Below are 21,212 nucleotides of genomic sequence, written 5' to 3'. Positions count from 1 at the left end.
CACGAGAACCCACCAGGGGTCACTGCAGCCCTAGAGCTATTGTGTTGGCCAGTTCTGGACACTGCCGGCCGCACCAAGGGTGTGGGACTGGGAGTGCTGAACGCCGGGGTCCAAGCAGGAATGCGTCCCGCCCTCCCCGAGCCAGCCTCCGGGTCTCCCCGGGAAACCGACACAGCGAGCTGGGTCAGAGCTGCAGGGGGCCCCGTAGCTCGGGCGCAGAGCGCTGTTTCTCCCGCGGACCTGTCGGCACTTCGCCATTAGACCACCTCCGCTCCGCCCTCCGCCCCCAGCCGAGACCCCGCCCAGAAGGGGCGCCCCTTTCCCGGCCTCTGGGCCACGGCTTCGCTCCAGGGCTTTTTGCAGACGCCCGGGCCCGGCCCAGCTGCACCTGGGCTGCTCCCGCCCGGGGCGCCAGCCCTCGCGCAGCGTAGAGAACTTTCCCCGGAGCCGCCGCGGCCTGGCGCTCCCAGGGCGCACCCCTACCCGTCCGCCCGCCGCTTTCCTAGCCCGGGCGCTCGATTCTCTGCCCGCCGGCAAGTCTTTTGACTCCCGGTTTCTCTGAACCTCCGGGACAATCAGCACTCCGCCGCAGCGGCAGGGCATGCTCGGAGGAAGACCTTGAACTTGGCCCCCCACGGCCCCCCGCGATGAGCTCGGGGTTCCCCAGACTGGAGCCGCGCTCCGCGACGAGCTGACCTCTGCTCACCGGTTTCGATAGGAGCCCGCTCGCTGCCCTTTCCGACCGTCTTCGGGCTTCTGGGTGCCCGCGGATTGGGGAAGGGACGACCCTCGCAAAGAGATCGCCCCTGCAGTGTTGTTGGGACGTCGTGGGGACCCCGGACACAAAGGAATAGCCGAGCGCTCCCCATTCGGCGGACCGGACAGGGGGCTGCGGGGTGGGGTCGGAGCTGGCGGTGCGCGCCCGCTGGGGGCTCCGCTGGCGGAGGAGGAGGCCGGTGCGTCGAGGCCGCGCTCCCGGCGAGCGCGGGCGGTGGGGGCTGAAGAGCCTCTAGGGGCTTCCAAGTCCGGGGAGGGCCTCGAGCTCTCGTCTCTCCCGTTTCGTGCCTCTTGTCCCCATTGCCAGGAGACTTTTGTCGTCCCCAGGACTGCGGAAGGGGCCGCGGCGCCCCCGCCTTCGGAGGAGCCCGAGTCGCACGCAGGATGCGCGGGGACGCGCGGCCGCCCTCCGCGCCCAGTTCCGCCGGCGCTTCCTCGGCGGCTCCCGGGCGCTGACTCTCCGGGCTTCTCAGCTGCCCTTGCCTCCTGCTCGCGCGGCCCCGGACCCTTCCGGGACCTGTTCCTGTCGCCTTCGCCGCGGCGTGGACAATAAATTAATGCCTCGCGCTTGAGGAGAGGGGGCGGCTTTCTCGCCTTGGCTGGAGACGGTCACAGCCGACATGGGCTGTTTCTGCGCTGTTCCGGAAGAATTTTACTGCGAAGTTTTGCTCCTGGATGAATCCAAGTTAACCCTCACCACCCAGCAGCAGGGCATTAAGGTAGGCGCGGGCCGGGGGGCGTGTTCGGGAGGTTGGCAGCCGGGCGGGCTCGGGGGTCCGGGGCTTTGTGTGAGGGCTGTCACCGGGTAGGGCGGCGACTGCGCCTCCGCGCAGTGGGAAAGGAGCCGCAGCTGCCCCCTGCGCTCAGGTAGAGGGTGAACATGTCAGGGTGGGTTAACTCCGAGTCCCTTCATAAAGGAAAGTAACTTTGACGTCTCAAAGTGTAGTCCACGCACCAAGTCTCAGCTGCAATCCACGGTCCTGCAGTTGAGACCAAAACTCTTCCTGACACCGATTTCGTCCCGCAGCATCTAAGGGCCCCCTGCAGCTCCCAGAGAGGCGCGGAATTGAATATACGGGCTGCATACAGTGTCAAAGGCACGGCTTTCCTTGGCTTTGTTTAGGCTTTTTCGTGATAGTGTCATTGGGGAAGTAAAGGAGTTCGCTCGTTGAAACGCATGTTAGGTGGTTGTGATTGTGTGTTGCCTGGGCTTGTAGCTGGGTATTGTTACATTTGGACGGAAAATAATTTCCCTTTCCGCAAGCAAACTGGCTCCCCACATTTAATTCAGCATCTCTCAAAGCGACTCGGTAATAACTTTACTCTTGTTTTTAGGTCATTAAAATGCAATTACTACTATTAACCTAGACAACCCAAACAAAAAGGCTATGAGAGATTGCAGAGGTCCACTTCCTAAATTTTGCTGAGTTCTTATGTGAGAGTTGACAACCTGACGGAGGCGTCTGCGCAGTTGTTTTGCTCTTGCAACTATGTAACTACCTAGAGGTGATCCGAATCTGAGTGTTTTGTTTCCTTTTTCTCCTTCAGTGTTACATCGCAGGCATTTTAGATAACTCAGCAGCTGAACCTGGTAAAGGGAAACCACTCACCCATCCTCCCAATTAGAGCTGGTCCACTGAGAAATCAAGTTCAGGCTGACAGGTGTCCTCTCCTAGCCTTGTCATCTCAGAAGTTAATCCTAATGGTGTAGGCCCTGGGCATTTCCTTGTGTGAATCAGTTTTTACGTAGATTTATGGACACTAGAGTAACTGTTCTTAGCCAAAAGCTTCAGCTTTGATGTTATTGTTCTTGGTGTACAGGATTCCAATTTCACAGGTGTCATTCTCCTGCAGGAAAAAGGGGGCAAACATGGTCAATTAAAGCCGATAAGATAAAGTTCACCCTTTCTTTTATGAAATTTCTTTGAATATAGTTACAATAAGCAAGTCAATCTGCTCATTTGGTGTTTCCTTTCAAGGCCCATAAAAGTCTCTTTTGGGGGAAGGTAGTCACTTCATGTTTTCACATTTTGTGTTCCAAAACATCCCCTCTCCCCCCAAATTAATCCAGGAAAAGAATTTACCTTATAAAATCATGTAACTTTTTTGATATACTGTGCGAATAAAATGGCGAAAATCACAAAAACACCCTAATTTTTTTATAGAACATAGACTCTCTTTGGCTTGGGTATAGGAACAATTAGAAAAAGATAACTGGTGATTTGATACTAAAACAACAAAGAAATCTGAAGTGCCAAGTCTCAAGTCATCTGGAGTGTACGCTTCCTGTTTAATCATGAAAGCCGTACCCATCAGCTGTGGAGCCACATACATTACTCTGTCAAGAGAGCAGCCAAGACTTGGTATTAAATGGAATAATTTTGTCAAAGAAACATGAATCAAAAATCCAGCCTATAATTACTTTTTATAACCTGACGGTGTGTACCTTGTTTTACAAATAGGTTGAAAATTGGGGAGTGATTCAAAGGCAGTGGCAACTTTATAATGCTGTTATTTTGGATTGATGCCATTTAACTAAACAATAATTTAAGCAGGCTTTTGTTGCAAGTAATCATTTTGCAACAGACTTGGCCTCTTTCAGTGTCACAAAAGCATGCCACAATTATTATGATGGCCATATGTGTAACACAGATGTCTGCTGAAGTTAACCACATTATCTATAACTACCATGCTACCAGAAAATGCATGTGTTAAGCACATATCTACTTGTGGTATGTACTAAATTAAACACATATGTATATTTGTAAATGGAATAATGTATGAACAGCCATCTCAAACGTAGAAGGTATTAAAATATTGAATGAGTATATGTATAATATTATTCTGTACATACTTGACATTTTCTTTAACTCCTACTTTAGTTGGTAAATGAAATAGTAAGCAATCACTTCAAAGTTAGTAGTATAATAGTAGTTACTATTGTGGTGTTTTCCTTCTCCTATAGTACACTCACTAATTAAAGTCAAAGTTAAGCATGCAACATCAATTAGCCCTTTTACCTGAAATAAAAATAGAAATTTTTTTTTTTATTTTCAAAAGTATTTCCTTATACATTAAAACCTTGGATTGCGAGTAACGTGGTTTGCGAGTGTTCCAGAAGACGAGCAAACATTGCTAATACATTTTAACGTGGTAAACGAGTGATGTCTTGTAATATGAGTAGTTTGTTTCCGGAACGAATTATGCTCACAAACCAAGGTATTACTGTAATTATTTTGAGATGACCCTGTCTTGCATTCGATCTCAAATGAAATGAAGACAGCTAATTTTACATTAAAGTTATTCACAGATTTCACCACTTAATGGAAGGAATTTTACTAATTCCTGATCATGAAGAATTTGCTTGTATTACAGTCATAATAATTCCTTGTGAGTTAAAAAAAAAGATTAATTCTAGGAAATTTAAGTACGAGTATGAGAGAAGCTTGGTAAAACATTTTTTTTTCTGTGTGCCAATATGAAAAACACTCTTTGGATTTAAGTACCAAATTATAAATTGGAAAGTTAGTTATGAAGTGATTTTTCTGCAATTTAGATCAGAGTTTTTCATCGACTTTAGAAAAAAATCAGTGTTTGTTCCCATGGAAAGTAATTCATCCTGAAGACAGTAGTTACACATCTAATATGTTAAGATGATTAGCATTTAAAAAAATAGTAGCATTTAAATTGAAAACAATTTTTTTTGTTTAAACAATACTCAGAAAAATAAAACACAGTATCTTTGTATTCCATATTATGTAGCAATTTCTGTTTTTAACTTGCTTTAGAAGTAACCTCACCTTGACAAACAGGAAGTCTTTTTCATGCAGTTTGTAGTTTGAGCCCTATCCAAGATTAAAAAACCCAGGTTTATATAAACTGAAAGCTATTGGTTGTGTGTTGAGCCCCACAATAGCTTTTAGCTGTTTGTTCTCTGCTGCTATCTCTGTTGTTTATTCAAGTTAAGAATTTCTGCTGTGGTTGGTCTCTTGGTTTTTTGAGTAATGTTTGTTCAGTGAAACTTTTGTTATGTTCTTTGTCGTTCTTTGTCCTGGTGGAGGTAGAGTAATCTTTCTTTTTGTTCTCTTTAGAAAGCAAAACTTGAGTATGGCTCAGACTACCTTTTTTTATAGGTTGTCATTTGAACAGCAACAATTTTCAGGGGAAAAAAATCTGTAAGGTTTGATTATAAATTTAGTTTTGAAAATTGCTGCTGCACATATGAACTAGATTAATAGTTTCATTTCAACAAGATTTTAGTCCTCTGAGTAGTAATGTAGTAAACCACTGAGGTGCTCATTTTCCCTTCAATGTATTTGACTAAATTAATGAAACCAATATGATAGTAAGATGGAAATTCCATTAACTTTTTAACGGTTTTATTGAGATATACCATATAATTCACATAGTTAAAGTGTACAGTTCATTCATTAACTTTTAAATGAAGTTACTGCCTAATCATCCTGAGTTTCCTGAGGGAGTGTTGTCAGTTTTGATCAGAAACTTCTTCATAAACTAGAAAAACAGTTGGAAGGTGGGGACTTACATTATATTCCTCTCACTCACCAAGAATTGTAATTCCATCTCATTTGGACCGGTTAAGAAAAATCTAAGAAGACTGGGCAAAAATGAAAAGCGATAGTTCTTCACAAATCACATTAAGTATTTATGTGACTACCTGTATTTTTTATATCAACAACATAAGGTACAGAGTTGGAGACCTTAGAAACATGGGTTGAAGCAAGTAATCAATCATATATCAACATTTTTGATAATGTAAAATTGTCTGGGGTCTTGATTGGTCAGTGAATTAGATGTGGCTGAGATAGAACTGCCCCTCCTCCACATTTCTTCTAGATTTCTGAGATTCAAATTTGATATTCATGTTGTGGCTGTTTGAGATGAGCTAGTATATAAATACTCCCTCAAATTCTTTTGTATTTTGTTTTTAAAACATGATTCCAAGTATTTTTTTCAGCTTCATTGAGGTAAAATTGACAGATAAAACTGTAATAAATTTAAAGTGTACACAATGATGATTTAATATACATACACATTGTGAAAGGAGTCCCACCATCCCACCGAGTTAACACATCCGTCACCTCGAAATTTATCTTTTTGTTGTTGTTGAAAACACTTAAGTCCTAGTCTCAGCAAATTTCAGCTATACAATACAGCATTATCAACTATAGTCACCATGTTGTACGTTATATCCTCAGACCTTCAGTGCCCCCTCAATTTTACAAGATTTTTTTCTTGAAAAAATTATTAAAAATAATTTCTTATCATTAATGGCTTGAAAGTAATTTAAAAATAATTTAAGGGGAGGAAGTCATTGTTTGTTACCTCCAGCAGCTAGCTGATGACTGTCCTTTTCCAGGTATTTATAATTTTCTTCGTTAAAGGTGAACCACACTCTTTGTAGCCCCCTTTAATATTAATTGTTCTTGAATTCTATAATGTTAAGCTTGAACTAACTTTGAACTAAATGTGAACTAATGCAGGGCTGTTGGTGCTTTTGCATATGGGTGATGCCTGGATCCGTTCTGGCTGCTAAATATAAAATATCACAGCCTGGGTGACTTATAAACAAGAGAAATTTACTTCTCATAGTTCTAGACTAGAGGCTGGAAGTCTGAGATCAGGATGCCAGCACGAATGGGTGAGGGCCCTCTTCCTGGTCAGAAACTTCTTCTTGTATCATCACCTGGCCATGGAGGCTGGGGAGCTCTATTGGCCCTCTTTTATAGGGGCACTAATCCCAAAGGGCCCACCTGCTATTGGGGGTTAAGTTTCCAACATACGAATTTTGGGGGAACACAAACATTCAGGTTAAAACAGTTGGCGATGAAGTTAAATCTAAATTGCAGGGACAGAAGTCCAGACGCTACTTTCCATTAGCCATGTGGACAGTGGTTTGCGATTTTTATGAAGACACTTGTAAACAAGTTTGGAAGCTCATTTTTTCTTTGAGGGTTTGTGTCAGGTTGTATGTCAGAGTAGGGCCGGACAGTTCTTTGTTGTGGGAGGCTGCCCTTTCCACTGTGGGATACTGAGCAGTATTCCTAGCCTCTAACCACGAAATGCCTGTGCACTTCTTGCCCAGTCATGGCAACCAAAAATAGCCCCAGATGTTGCCACATAACTATCCCCGATGGGCAAAATCACCTTCAGAAGAGAACTACTGCCATGGAGAGTAACAGCTGCCTTTATTCTTGTGTGTTTGGTGTTCAGCCTTCCGCACTAGATGAAGGCTCACATTGAGTTGCCTCCTTTTTCTCTCTCTCTCTTTTGTGGGGGTCGGCGTGTATCTTCTATGTCAATGGAAACAACATGATGTGTGTGTCTTTAATTTGCTTATGATTCTTATACTAGGAGCAAGATAATAAAGTGACAAAAAGCATGGGCCCTGGAGTTAGACCACCTGGGTTTAACTTTTGATTGCTTGGTAGCTGTGGGGCCTTCAGAAAGATGCTTAACTTCTCAGAGTCTCAATTACCCCATCTGTAGAATGGGGAAATTTTGTCCACAGTAACTTGCATGTGGAAGCACCGAGAAAATGTTCACTTTATTCTTTCTCCTCCTTTCTTCATCCCCTCCTTCTTCTTTTAGTACCTCCTTCCTGTCTGCAGATAAAGCCCCAACTGTGTTGTTTGGGTTAGCACCCTCCCTGACCTAGCTCTGCCTACCCAAACCACCTGCTCTGTAGGCGTGAGAACGGCTCAGCCTCCCAACTACACCAGACCCCCTGAGCCTTTATGCACGGGCTTCCCGCCAAACAGTGTACCCTCTTACCTTTCCTTAAACACACACTCATCTAAACTTACCCTTTAAGACTTACATTGAGTGTCCCATCTGCTAGAGAGCCTTCAACCCAGGCTGACCAGGCAGAGTGAAGCATCCGTCATGTCCTGTTACAGCATTTGTCACACTGCAAGCATGATTTCTGGGCATGTCTGTGTGCTCCAGCGGCCTGTGAGCCCCTCCCTACCTGTGATCTGCAGCAGCTAAAGCTGCACACCTCGTGGGATAGACGCTTATTAGCTATAATTCGAATAGAGGAATGAATGGAGTGTTACAGTTGGAATAAGCCGTATTGAAAATCTTTTGGATAATGAGGTTCCTTTGCCATTTTAGTTTTACTAGAAAAGATCCGAGAATAAAGCGAATCTCTCCGAGATACTCTAATTTTTATGTTGATAATGGGTAGAAAATGAGATGGTGCAGTGGACTGAATACATGTAGCACATTGAAGAGCTGACGAGCAGCTATTTCAGAAAACATGAGCCACGCCATTGTGGTATTGTAAAGGTAACTCAGAAGTCTTTCTTTTTTAAAAAATGTAACTTTCCCCTTACAACTTGAGAGTCTTTGGGAAGAAGGGCATATTTCAAGAATGGGTAATAGATTCTCACACTTTAGTTGCTTTTCTTCCTTGCATCCTATTCTGTCTCTGAGAACAGTGTCAGTTGGTTGTGCCACGTGGGTTTACATAATCAGGGACCGTTGGTGTCATTTTTAATTTTTCTGTACCACCCATTTTACTCTGGGAGCTGTATAAACCTCATCTGACACTGCTCTGAGGCTTAATGGAGAACACAGTGTCAATACATTACATATTGGGTTTTTGTGACACATGGTAAGTTTTTCATTCCTTGGCAATGTGTTTTTCTGTGGGCCTATTATAAACATGACAGGTCAGAGATCACATTTGCCATGCCCCTCCAGCTTTTCTGAGATCGATTGCTTTGGCCAAGCTTTGTCTCTGGTATTTTAGCCACAAGTAAAACTGGTAAACATAGCCTGCTTCGGGTTGTAATGGGTACCTGCCATTTGCTTCTGCCTTCCCAGATTGGTTTCTAAGTCTCCTATATTAAGGTTAACCAGACATCTGTTATTACTTGTTTAGCTATAGACGAGGTGTGTGAAGGTCAGGAATCAGCCAGTTTAGTTTGTGACTCAGAAAGCCTGTAACGACGCTTTGGAGAGTCGGTACCATTCTCAGAAATGTGGGTGGCATTCCTGTGCCCTCTGAGCCATGTATGTATTTCATGTTTGTTTGTTTGTTTGTTTTTAAGTGAAACAGCCACTGTTTCTTAATGCTGTCTATTGTTAATCCATTTCTCTGTCACTAAACACTCTTGCTAAGAGGTTCCCCGAAGTCTGAGATGGCTCCCCCATAGGCTCTCCTAATAATCCCAGAAGACATGAAAGGGCCTGGCTGCGGCTTCCAAACAAGCCAGAAGTGTGAGAAGTTTGTTTTCAAGGATATTGACATGCCACGAGGAAGTTCGAACAAGAGAGATGGTGGCAGGCAAGGAAAACCAAGAGGTGCTGAGAGCTGGCCTCCATAGATAATAACCAAAAGGTCAGATGACAGGGCAGGAAAGGCCAGCCGAGACCACATAGGGAAGTAAATACAGCCCGAGATTGTTTAGGAACAACATGGACTGAGCACATGAAAAAGCACGTGTGCTTAGGTAATGCCAGGAGTTCCCAACTCTCGGGGGGCTGGGGGTGGTGTCCCCGAAGTTGGTTAGAAAGTACCTTGTTTAGAATACAGCTTGCCCTACAAACAGTAACGTGAGTGAGGGTCGGGTTCCTGAGCCAGCACACAGAGACTGTTTGAGCGTTTAAGCCACTCTGCTCCCACCTTGCCTTTCATTCAGAGCCGTGTTTAAGAAGCAGGCTTGGAGCCTCTGCTACCGTCATAGTCACTTGTCAAGATGGGTTTTTCTCCACCATCCTCACTGCTCTCAATTTAGTCCAAGCCCTCACACTTCACGCCTGAACCAGCCCCCTAACTGGTGTGCTGTGTGATCACCTTCAGTTTCTCATCTTTCGCCATCCCTGCCCTGTGTTTAAATTCTGGTCAGCTTTGAAATTATTGGTCTTGTGATTGGCTAAATGATTCTTCTTTATACTAGCCTCCGTTTCCTCATTTTTAAGCGGAGGGTCATGGTACCTGCCTCATTGTATGATTGTGAGAATTTGAGAAAAGAATTTTGGATATGATATAGTCACGGGATATAGAGTACAGCATAGGGAAAAGAGTCAATGGAATTTAATAGATATGTGTGATGTCAGAAGGGCAATAGATTGGGGGAGAGAGGTTATTACCTTGTGAGGGGTGAAATATATAACTACTACATTATTTTGTACACCTGAAACTAATAATAAAAAAAGAATTTTAGGCACATAGGATAAAAGGTGCTCAATAAATGATAGCTATTATTATGTATGATCTCTTATTGGCTAATAAATTCTTTCTGAATTGCAGGTTGGGATACCTAATCCACCACCCCTGCCCAAAGTGATGCTGGCTGTCTGAGGGGCACGGGTGGTTTTTAGAAGTGGAGGAGCAGTGGTGGTTTTATATTCGTAGATACCAGTGACTTGTACCCCTATGTTTTTCCTGAGTTTTGCAGCTTTAGCTCTTCCATTTAGGCCTCTGATCCAGTCTTCGTTCTCTTTCATGTGGATATCCAGTCATCTCAGCTCATTTGTTGGAAAGACTGTTTTCCCCATTGAATTGTCTGGGCACCCTTATCAAAAATCAATTGACAAAACATGTGAAGATTAATTTCCAAACTCACAATTCTATTCCGTTGACCTACGTGCCAATCTTGATGCGTCATGTTTATTTTTACTAGTCCCTTGGTAAGGTAGGTGCATGTAATTCAGAGAAAACACTCCCAGTTAAAACAAATTTGACATTTACTATTTTGAGAAAAATTTCCTGTAAACTTTTTGGGTTCAGCAAAACAATTGCCTGTTTTTTTTTTTTTTCCACTTTTAAAACCTGAAAAACCTAGAAAAGTGCCAGGCACAAGGTGGTACTCAGTAAATATTTGTCATATTTTAAGAAGGACTGGTAGAGGATTGTTTTAGTCATGCTGATGCTATTGCTTTTGTAAATTGAAACCTTGGTTGAATATTTAGATTTCCCAGGACATTTTTCTGTACAAGCTTTGAGTGTTGCTGTTTACATTGTGTAAAGGATTCTCCTTTGGTTCTTCAGGCTCTTTCTGTTTGTTGCTGGGTAGAAGGTTGGAAAAAACATGTTTTAAGAATAATTTTCTTTGTTATTTTTGATAGGTGAAGGTAGCATGTTAGGAAAGTTAATATTTAAGTGGGTATGTGATTTTCATCTATTACCTTGAAACATACGAAGAAATTGCTAGAGATTTGTCCTGAGAGTGGGATGTGCACTGTTTTCCTCCTAAGAAAATAATGTAGCTAGCTGGAAGACCGCTTATGAACACACACACCCTTCCCTACTCTTGTGACTTCCTTTGAACCGTGAACTTCCAGGATTCCTAGCTGGCTTGCAGGTTAAAGCCTAGGGAACAGCTATGGCTTTGTAGATTGGACTAACATTCCCTTTGACTGAAGGAAATTGTAGCAAATCTTAGTGGTATTGAAACTGGCATAATACAAGCTTTACAGTTTTGTCCGGATTGCACATTTTAAAAGTCGGCAGTATTCAAAAACTGAAAAATCTCAGTAGATAATGCAAGCTACAGGCAGTTTCCCTCTGTGAAGGAAATCTTAAATGCCTAGCATCTAGATAATGCCATAGCATGACAAAATCTTTCACACAGACTTGTTTCTACTTGTCATTGCTTTTTCCTGCCAACCACTCATGCTTTTGCCCAATAGCTCAACTGTCTGATTTCTCTGCACCAGACCGGTGTGTGTGATCACATGCCCTCAGTTAATTTAGTCCCATGGTGCTGCCTGAAAAGACACCAGGGGGAGAATGTGGAAGAGATGACATAAATTATAACAGACGGGATTTCACTTACAATAGAAAGTTAGACTTTGCATGGACCTTCGGAATCCTCTAATTCTCCCATTCTACAGGCGAGGGAACGGGGACCCAGTGAGGGGTACCTGGTCCTGGAACCCTGTCTCTTGGTTTCTCATCTGGTCACTTTCTCAGTGCTCACCCACCCTCAGTTTCTTTGCTGCATGCAAGGCGAGGAGGGGCTGAGAGCTGATTACAGAGGGAGAGGTCCGAATTGATTGCAACTCATTTAGGTTTACTGCCACATCCCATCTCCTCCCATGCTCCCAACCCCTCCCTGTTCCTTCCTGCTGTCCTGCTTAAATTAAGTCCTTACAGGCCTACGATATGGCATGGTTACCTTCTGCAGTCTCGACACTTGTATTTGTGAATCTCTTTCTGGGTAGATTATATGAGGGAGAGACCCTTTTGTCTCACAGGGGGTCTTTTCGTTTTATTCCCCCCCCCCAATTAAAAAAAAGAGTTTGCTTATGTGAAATGTCTTTTCAGAACAATTCTTATTGCTTTGCATTTTAATTTTTTGGCTTTTTTGTGTTGTTTGTTTTTTGGAAAATGCGTATTTATCTAAAAGGTCTAGAATAATGTATTTAGTGCTATGGTTTCAGAGCTCATATCACTCAGAGTTTTTTCTTGGTCTTTATGTTGCCAAGGCTTTCCTCTGAGTTTTTACAGCTCCATTCTGAACCTCCCTTCAGGAAAGAAAATTAAAAACTGATTAGTGACCCTTCTCACTGCCTGAGGGAGGCAGGGTGCGAGAGAGGAAAGCTGAAAGGTAAAATTGCTCTTTCCTTGGAAGGTTTCAGATGGGCCGATCATCAGAAGGCTAATAGACCTTTTCCCCTGATAATGATTATTTCATGCTTCCGCTGTTATTTACAAGGGCACTTGGAGGATGTGCAAAATCTCCAGAATGCCTCAGAGAACCAGCTTCTTTTTCTTTCAGACGCTGTTTTTACATCATGTTCTACAGCAGTTATTTGATGATAAATAGGTTTTGAGTGTGAGAGCACATGGGGGTGTGGACCAGTGCTATGTGACTGTAATTATAGGTATGGATTTGTGAGCTCAGTTCTACAATAATGTGTTCAGAGCTTGTTGTGTACCCAGTAGTGTCCAGCATCTCTGGGGGTGATGATGAAATAGATGGAGTATTCTTACCTGTAAGGAATTAAGCTTTTAGGTGGAAAGACAAATATTTACTTAGAAAACGATAGAATACAATACAAGATACCGTTGATAATCGGGGTATTGGATTATGTCGTGAAGGTTCGAAGAGGTACAGAAATTCTTCTGAGAAATTATGTTTCTTATATGCCAATGTGGGGTTAATGAGGAAAGGTGTTTTCAAAAAAGCGAATACAGGTTCACAGTGCCTTATCTGAACCCCTTGGAGCCAGGTGTGTTTCAAGATTCAAAATTTTTCAGAATCCATCAAGGGGATGTGGTATATGTATACCATTCATTATACGATATTCCTGGCCAGGTCTGGAGCGGTACTTTCTAAAACAAGCACATTAATATTTACGCAGCTCATCATTTGGACATCCACAATAAGCTTGGGTAAATAGAGACTCTAAGTAGCCTTTTGCCAGCTTACAACAGATTTTGCCCTAGTAGTAGTTATCTATTTCTATGTGGCAGGTGACACCAAAAATCTAGCAGCTTACAGGAACAAACATTATCACCTACAGATCCTGTGGGTCCAGAATCCAGGAGCAGCTTAACTGGGTGATTCTGGTGCAGGGTCTCATGAGGCTGCCCTCAGGCTGTGCCTGAGGCATCAGTCATCTGGGATGGTGGGTCTGCTTCCTAACTCACTCAGGTCCTCACCACTTGGGCCTCTTCATGGGCTCCTGAGTGTCCTCTCAATGTGGCAGCTGGCGTCCCTCCAAAACAAGTGATTCTAGAACAGCGGTTCTCAACCTTCCTAATGCTGCGACCCCTTAATACAGTTCCTCATGTTGTGGTGACCCCCAACCATAAAATTATTTTCATTGCTACTCTATAACTGTAATTGTGCTACTGCTATGAATCGTAATGTAAATATCTTTTTGTTTTCCGATGGTCTTAGGCGACCCCTGTGAAAGGGTCATTCGACCCCCAAAAGGGTCGTGACCCACAGGTTGAGAACCGCTGTTCTAGAAAGAGAGAAAGCCCAAGATGGAAGCCTTGGTCTCTTATAACATGCTATTACTTCTGCGGTGTTTTGGTCAGACCAACCAACTTTGGTGTCAGAGGGGACTTTATAAGGGTGCGAATACTGGGAGGCAGGGATGACTGGGGCTATCTTGAAAATGGAGTTCAGCATTAAATTTAAGGTAAAATGATCAGTTTTCATATCTTTTTAGATTTTGGATTGTGGAAAAGAGATGGTGGACTTTTATATAGAGTTTGGCTTCCTCAAGTTGATGCGTTGTGAAGATGGGCTGTGGCTCTGAAGGTGGTCTAGGATGGCAAGGTAGAATGACACGGACAGAGGGATGAGTTTGGTGGAGAAAGATGAGTGTCTGGGGAACAGGCTGTTGTATGCCAGGCATTGTACTCGATGCCAGGGATAAAAGGGCGAGTTAAATAAAAATGGAACCATCTGGAGCTAGAATTTTGCTGTGAGAAATAATTAGTGCTTGATGGAAATACTTTTACTGAGTGTCTACAGTCAGAAAGGCAGCTTGTGTAGGGGGAGGAGAGAATATAGTTTCAGAAAATCTGAATTCCCATTCCAGCTCCTTCATTTACAAGCTTGGAAATGGTGTTACGGGGCCTTGGTTTTCCACTTGTAAAATTAAACTGACGCTTATGTTATTCCATCAGTATCCCAGCTGTTGTGAAGCTCAAAGGAGATAATGGCTGAAAAAAGTCTGGCAAAATTTTGAAGTGCTATGGAGTGTTAATAATTATTATCTTGTGCTCTATCATTTACTAACCAGTGACCTTCGGCAAGTTATTTAAGTCGGTGCCTCAGCTTCGTCCGCGGTGAAAGGAGGATAATAATACTATATATTCATAGATTGCTGTGAGGTTTGAATGAAATAATGCACGTGAGGGCTTAGAATAGTACCTAGCACATGACTGCGTGAGAAATACCGAGTAAATATTAGCTGTTTTTATTCTGTAGCCATATAATGATGAGTCTTATGGGAGATTTAAATAATGCGAATATCCTTAGACAGGTCTAAACAATGAGGCAGATTACAGTTTTCCTTAAAAGGCTTTTTACTATTTGTATTTGCATTTGCTGACTAGAAAGCTGATTTATTGGTTTGGGCAGATATTAGTTTGAAAATAACTACCAGCTTCCTCTCTTCCTCTCTCTCTTTCTCTCTCTCTCTCTCTCTCTCTCTCTCTCTCTCTCTCTCCCTTCACATATAGCTTTCACATTTTTGAAGGTCATAGCTGAAAATACATCCCTTTGCATTTTTGGTGGCATAGTAGTCAGCTTGCCTGCCCAAGCGTAAAGAGGTCATTTCAATTTAGATAATCTTGATCACTTCATGAAGATGTGTTTCAAAAATAAAGCTTAGATTTGGAAACCTGGCAGGATTCACTCATTACAATTCCTTGTAGGAGTAAATTATGAGTAAAAAAATAAAGACTTGCAATTCTTTTGTTAATTTCAGTGATGAAGACATTGAGTTCATGTCTTACAATGTCTTAGGATTTAGCTTTTGTAAAAATCTGAATAGCCTTGTTTTAAGGATCATGAGAACCTTAATAAATTATTATTTTCTAGAATCTTTGTGCCACAAATCCTGAAGAACTTTCCCTTAGCCTGCCTGTAAGCCTTTACGGGCACCCAGGGAGAGCAGGCTGTGACAATGTCATGGAAACATGAGTATTGACACAGGCATGATGGTGACTCCCAAAGGACAAGGCGATAAAGAAAACCAGACCCCAGGCTGACAGCAGATCAATTCCCTTAGGCCACAAATTTCCTTTGTGAATGGTGGTGAAAAAGCTTGGGCTCCTTGTATGTTTCCAGGTTAAAAATCCTTGAGTTTTCCCCCTACTTGAAAATGCTAAACTGTGTGTGTGTGTGTGTGTGTGTGTGTGTGTGTGTGTGTGTGTGTGTGTGTGTGTGTGTGTGTGTGTAGCAGAGGGAGAAAAACAAGGGACCTAACACTTAAATATCATTTTAATGTTTATGAGTAGGTCAGTTGTGTTTACAAGTAAATACTACATAACTAACTGCTCTCTGGGTAACCATTTATCTTCCTTTTAAATATTCTTTTTAAAAGATGAGCAGCATTTATGTCCTGAAACAAAATTTTCCTTCAGTATGAAAATCAGTGTACTGAGAACAGGTGGGCGCATTTAACAAGATGTACCTTGTTTTACTCAAGATATTATGTCTTTGCAACGTTTCATTGTCAGTTGATTTGTGTTTTATAATACTTCCCCTCTGGTATATTTGAAAAGTTGAAAACAACACAGAGATTTCTTTTTTCCTCCAGGGGTAAGGTGATGATTTTTTGTGTTAAATTGCTTACAGCTTGCTGAGTCTTCCATGTGCTTTTCCACTTGCTGCTTTCACTGCTGAGTTGACCAAAGCCATGTTCTCAAAAAAGACTGGTGTGGTTTTCAGCACAAAGCAGAAGACACGCATACCTCTGTTTTGGTTTTACCAGTATATTCGTTTGTTTCCACCTTTGTCCTCAAATGGTTATATAATCTTGTGCTTTCTGCCCGAGGTTGGGGTAGCAAAATGACAACAAAATGCACCATTTCCCCCCACGTTTAATAAATTCTGCTTCTTTGAATGGAATCCATGGCTTATTAGAGATGCCGAGTTGCTAGTTTTCTAAGCATGTTCAACCAAAAATGATGAGCAAAGATGGCTTAAACTGACTGGTGTGTTTTGAGTCTCACTACATGCATTTGTCAAAGAGTTTGGCTCTCATTTGACTAATCTTTTCTCCACGGAAGAGTCATCGACGCTACTTGGGTCAGTTTGGCTGATTTCTTGTGTTAGATCATGTTAGATTCCTGCAGGCTGTAAAAGATGTTTGAGCCAATAAGAACCCAAATATTTAGAAGCATCTGTGATTTTTATAATACTTACTCATATATTTTACATTTCCTCATAAATTGAAACTTTTGGGCTAGGAATAAAGCATATATAATCCTTCCGTGTGTTTGCTATTGCACGATTCTGGTATTACTGGTTGTGTCAGTGCATGCAGGAGTAACCGTTAAAAAAATTCTTCAAAATTGATGAAACAACCTTGCCTGAGAAATAGTTTCCTCCAACAGGGGAACTTTTAGTTCTTAGCTGAGTAAAGGATAAGGAAAGGATTCCGCAGATGCTGGGTGGTGAACATGTTAAATATATGTTTGATACAAGCGTTTGAACATGAGGCTAAATAGCTCAGCTTTTTTCCAGCTCTGGAAGTCTGATGGGTTATGTCTGAGGTGGGTGTGGTAACAGGTGCTAGTTTTCAAATCTCGAGATCATGTTTGTGGTTTATCTAGTCTGGAGCCACAATCCACTTTTCATTCCTCAGGCTTCACGGATTACTGTGGCTTTTCCAGTTCCCCTTCAAGAGTGGACGAGGCCCAGGAAAACAATGACATTTTTTGCTTTCAATAACTTGGGTGATTGATTTGGTAGGGCACGGGCACTGAAATGGTTAGTTCTTTTTCAGACTCATGAGCCTTTTGATTTTTTAAATTATACTCCCCCTTTTTTTGGATTTTGTTATTGTCTTCTTTAAGGCTACTTCAAGGCTACTACATACGGAGTAAGACCGTATGAAAAGTTATCCATAAGGAAATGTAAGCCATTCAATTCAGTGGAAATTTTAACAATACTTACTATTCACCTAGATATTTGATCTTATGTCATGTCTGATACCCAGTGGTGTTCAGTAAAGGTTAATCCGTTCTTCTTCTTGACTTTAGTCAGCCTGCTATGGGGAATACAAAGTGAACATAAATGAAATTGTAGGAGAACAGTTAAATCCAGACTGGGACTGGAAGTGTGATGTTGGAAGTGTGAGATGAGGGTCTCATGGAGAAGTGTGTCTTGAATTTGACTTTTCACAATAAGTGTCGTTTAGATGTACAGAAAGGGAGGGGTTGCCCAGTGGACAGTGAGGAAACTGGCCGAACCTGCACATTGCATGCAGTTGGGGTTATTCCATAAGGGAAGAACAAGAAAACCGCGAAGAGGAGTTATGTATGACCAGGCCTAGGAGTCCCGGTGGTACTTTTTAAGGTAAATGGGCAGTTCGCCTTGCAGGCCGGATTGGAGGAGGGGAGCTTAACGTCTGGGACAGCAGTAGGGTGAGGTGCTGAGAGCTGGGATTTGACCATAGAGTGGAGTAGGAAAAGAAGATAGTAAAGATGTTTTAGATAGTCATTCATTCAACAGATACATGTTGAGAAACCTCCAGGTGTTAGGCGCTGGGCTGGGCCCTGGATGCAGTGGTGTGGCCAACTGTCACAGTCCCTACTACTAATTCTAGCATTGTTGCAAGGATCAAATGAGATAATATACCGGGGGTACCAAAAAAATGTATACACATGACTTGTATTCATCTTTTGTTATTGGTATGTATTGAGTATTACAATTTTAATACAGTTTTTTCCTTTCTTAAAACATGTGTGCATTTTTTTGTTCAACCTCTGTATATGATATTAAGTGTTTATTGCACAGTGCCCGTATTAAAAAGTCCACTCGCTTTTAAAAGTGCTTTAAAAATGCCAATATAAATCTATTCTAATACAGGGAAGTAAAAGTTTTGAACAAAATCAGTTTCTCGTATTAGAAAATGTTAGAGCTTTGCTTTTTAAGTTGTTGTAGTTTGTTTTACTTTTTCCCCCACTCTTGTTTTCTGACCCACCTGCTAAGTCCCAGACTTTTTTTTTTTTTTTTTTGGCATCCAACAGTTTTCTTCAGGGATTAGAAGTTACTTTAGCATAAGTTCACAGCTCATTAAATTAATTTAAGAACCAACTGCTTCAGAGGCCCACAAACCAAAAATTTACCCTTAAGTGTGTGTTTACATCTGAGAACTCATAGCAGGGGGCTAAAAGGGGAGAGTAATGGGCCTGGAAACTCCCTGCCCAGCTGGCTGGGGAGGGGGGGGGCCCTCACCAGCAGTGTTCCCACCATCTTGCTCTGTTTTCCTGGTTCCAACCAAGATGCCTGTTGGAAGATTCAAGACAACTGTTTCATATACAGTCTCATTTACCAAAGTGTATTTGATAATGTGGAAACTTTCTAAATGTACACTTTGGAAGACTTTGTGATAAATATTATTTTGCAACTCAAAGGAAAATTTGCAAATTATTTAACACAATTTCTTTAGACTGTCGCCACCCGGTAAGAAACTCTATTAATAGTCCGTTCCAGGCAGTCCGGCACTTACTTTTTAGTGGCGGTTCTTTACCTTTAAGATACTTAAAGTGGTGAGAAGGCTTTGGAGCCTTGGAGATGATCTGGGTGGGTTCAGGGAGGGAGCTTGTGTCTGATGAGGTCAGCATCAGGCCCAGGAGTTCCTGCGGCTGCCTTAATCCCTGGTTGAAGCTGGATCTGGCCAAGTTCATGGCCATGCGAGTCAGCCTAGGGACCTTTCTGAGCAGAATTATCAGGCCACTGAGGGCCTGAGAGTCAGAGCTTCACCCTGAGCTTTGCAGGACCCTGAATAGCCCTTTAGGGGAACTTACTGACAGAGCTGAAGGGCAGGCAGCCTTCAGGCCTTCCTCCTGGGCTCCTGCTCTCTTTGTGTCTGGGTGGCTGTGTGTCTTTGCGAAATCTCAGTGCTTTTATGCTGTCCTTAGTCCCGGTGGGAAGGGAGCTCCCCCTTGGGGCTTTTGGTTTCGGTAAGATGGGAGGCCCATATCTTTTGGGCTGTCGAGGTGGACACAGATACTCAAGATATCTAGCTGGTAGTTTGTACTTTTTCCATGTTTTTTTTTTTTTTCATAGTCTTTTTAGTTAAAGCAAGAACCCACTGGTAGGCGCTGTCAGTGGTGAAGTCAGTGTTGAGTGGGGCAGCATAAGGGAAAGGATATGCCATCATCTTGTTTGTTGGTTTTCCCTTCACTCAATTGCTCTTGCTTTCTTGTAGGAGAATCACTTTCTGTTCCCATTGGGCCTCTCCAGCTACTTAGTCCTCCACTGTCATGTCTATAGTATCTTCTTTTACTATCGAATCAAAGTAAGTGGAAACTAGAACCTCAATTTTGAGATGTTGTATATTTATTACCTTAAATATAGAATTCAAAAGATAGTTGATATCAGATTTATTTTAAAACTGTAGTTCTACAGTATGTCCTGAAGTTAGTGCTCAGTTCAATCTCTTACATCTTTTGCAGACCAGAGCCCGACAGTTAAAAGTAACATTTGTATTTTGGATTAAAAAAACCTGGAAAATTCAATTACCCAGAAAACTCCTTTCCGTGAGCATCTTTTTAAATCAACAGTGGGCCATGTAGATGAACTCAGAAGTCTCTATCTTCCTTAAAATAATTACTGTAGATGTGTAAGCCTTTTAAAATATATCAAAATCAACAGTATTAATTTTTAAGTTAATAAAATTTATTACTAAAGGTTTGATGTCCCATTGGAAATAATTTAAGATCAGACAGGAGTAATTTGCTGTAACGACATTGTATGGGAGATTTGAGCAATTTTATGGGATGGGTTTATGAGGCTAGTACTTCAGAGGCTGTTTATTTCAATGTACATTTCTAGGATTTAACATATTATGCCCCTTGGTGGGTGACAGTGTCTTTGTTAGGTCTTAGTGCAAACAGATATACTTATTAAAGACGTGACTGACAGGCTGAGAGGATACAAGGCATCGATTGCTTCATTTCATTATGCCTTTTAAAAATAGACAATGTTAGGGTTGAACTTTCCTTTTTTTGGGAGGAATTCTTTATTAAGGTAGGTAGAAGTGAAATTGAAAGGAATAATTAAGCCATATTAAATAGTTAATTACTTGGTTAACAGTGAGCTCACAACTTTAAATATTTCTGAGGCAGTAAAGCTTAGAGGGAGAAAGGAGTCCTAGTTACAGAGAAATCAACACATGTTGTCCATATTATTTTCAGAAATCCTGCCACCGTGAACATCTACTAGGAGCTTGTGAAACTGGAACCTCATCATCTCTGAGTTATCTATAGTATGTGGAGATTTGAGAAATACAGATTTCCATTTAAAAATTTTACTGATGAGGTTGGATATAATCCATTTCTACCTCTTTTGAATTTTATGTCCTTTGGTCTATTGGGATCTCTCTTAAGATCTTCCAGGTTTGGGGCTGTCTCCTCTCTCTCATTTAAGACTATAATTTTAATTCTTTTAGTATCAATGAGGACATAATTTCAGTGAATGAAAAGACAGAGGCTAGTCAATATATATATTTTTTTATTGACTGTTTTTGACTCTAGGTAAAGGGATACATTTTCCTCTTAAAATAACAAGTTGGGAGGTTGGTAGTTCAGGATTGTTTCAGAGGTCAACAACAGTGCAAGGTTCTGGATTGGCTTTTCAGTGAGTTTCTTGGCCTTTTTCTCATAGTGGCCGGGGGTTGATCAAAGCTTGCTACCAGCTCTGGGATTCTGCACTCTTTCTAATGGTGTTCTGTTCCATACCTATACTTTGCAATATTTTAGA

At 42.0% G+C, this 21,212-nt stretch overlaps 1 protein-coding gene across 3 annotated transcripts in view; it reads left to right on the top strand.

The window, feature by feature from the left end:
* Positions 1-172: 172 nt before the first annotated feature.
* The window catches only part of EPB41L4A (erythrocyte membrane protein band 4.1 like 4A), a 258,505-nt gene continuing 237,465 nt past the window's right edge, over positions 173-21,212 (top strand). Inside the window, exon 1 of one of the 3 annotated variants that reach the window (XM_019659141.1) lies at positions 173-1,496. In XM_019659141.1, the coding sequence (XP_019514686.1) occupies positions 1,398-1,496 (99 nt within the window). In that variant the 5' untranslated portion in view covers positions 173-1,397. The remainder of the gene's footprint in view (positions 1,497-21,212) is intronic. The other 2 variants (XM_019659144.1, XM_019659142.1) reach the window with 2 other exon arrangements.

Source organism: Hipposideros armiger, unplaced genomic scaffold (genome assembly GCF_001890085.2).
Source record: "Hipposideros armiger isolate ML-2016 unplaced genomic scaffold, ASM189008v1 scaffold_296, whole genome shotgun sequence".
Classification (NCBI taxonomy): domain Eukaryota; kingdom Metazoa; phylum Chordata; class Mammalia; order Chiroptera; family Hipposideridae; genus Hipposideros; species Hipposideros armiger.
The sequence above is the reverse complement of the archived record's forward strand: the minus strand, read 5'-3'. Positions and strand labels throughout refer to the sequence as shown.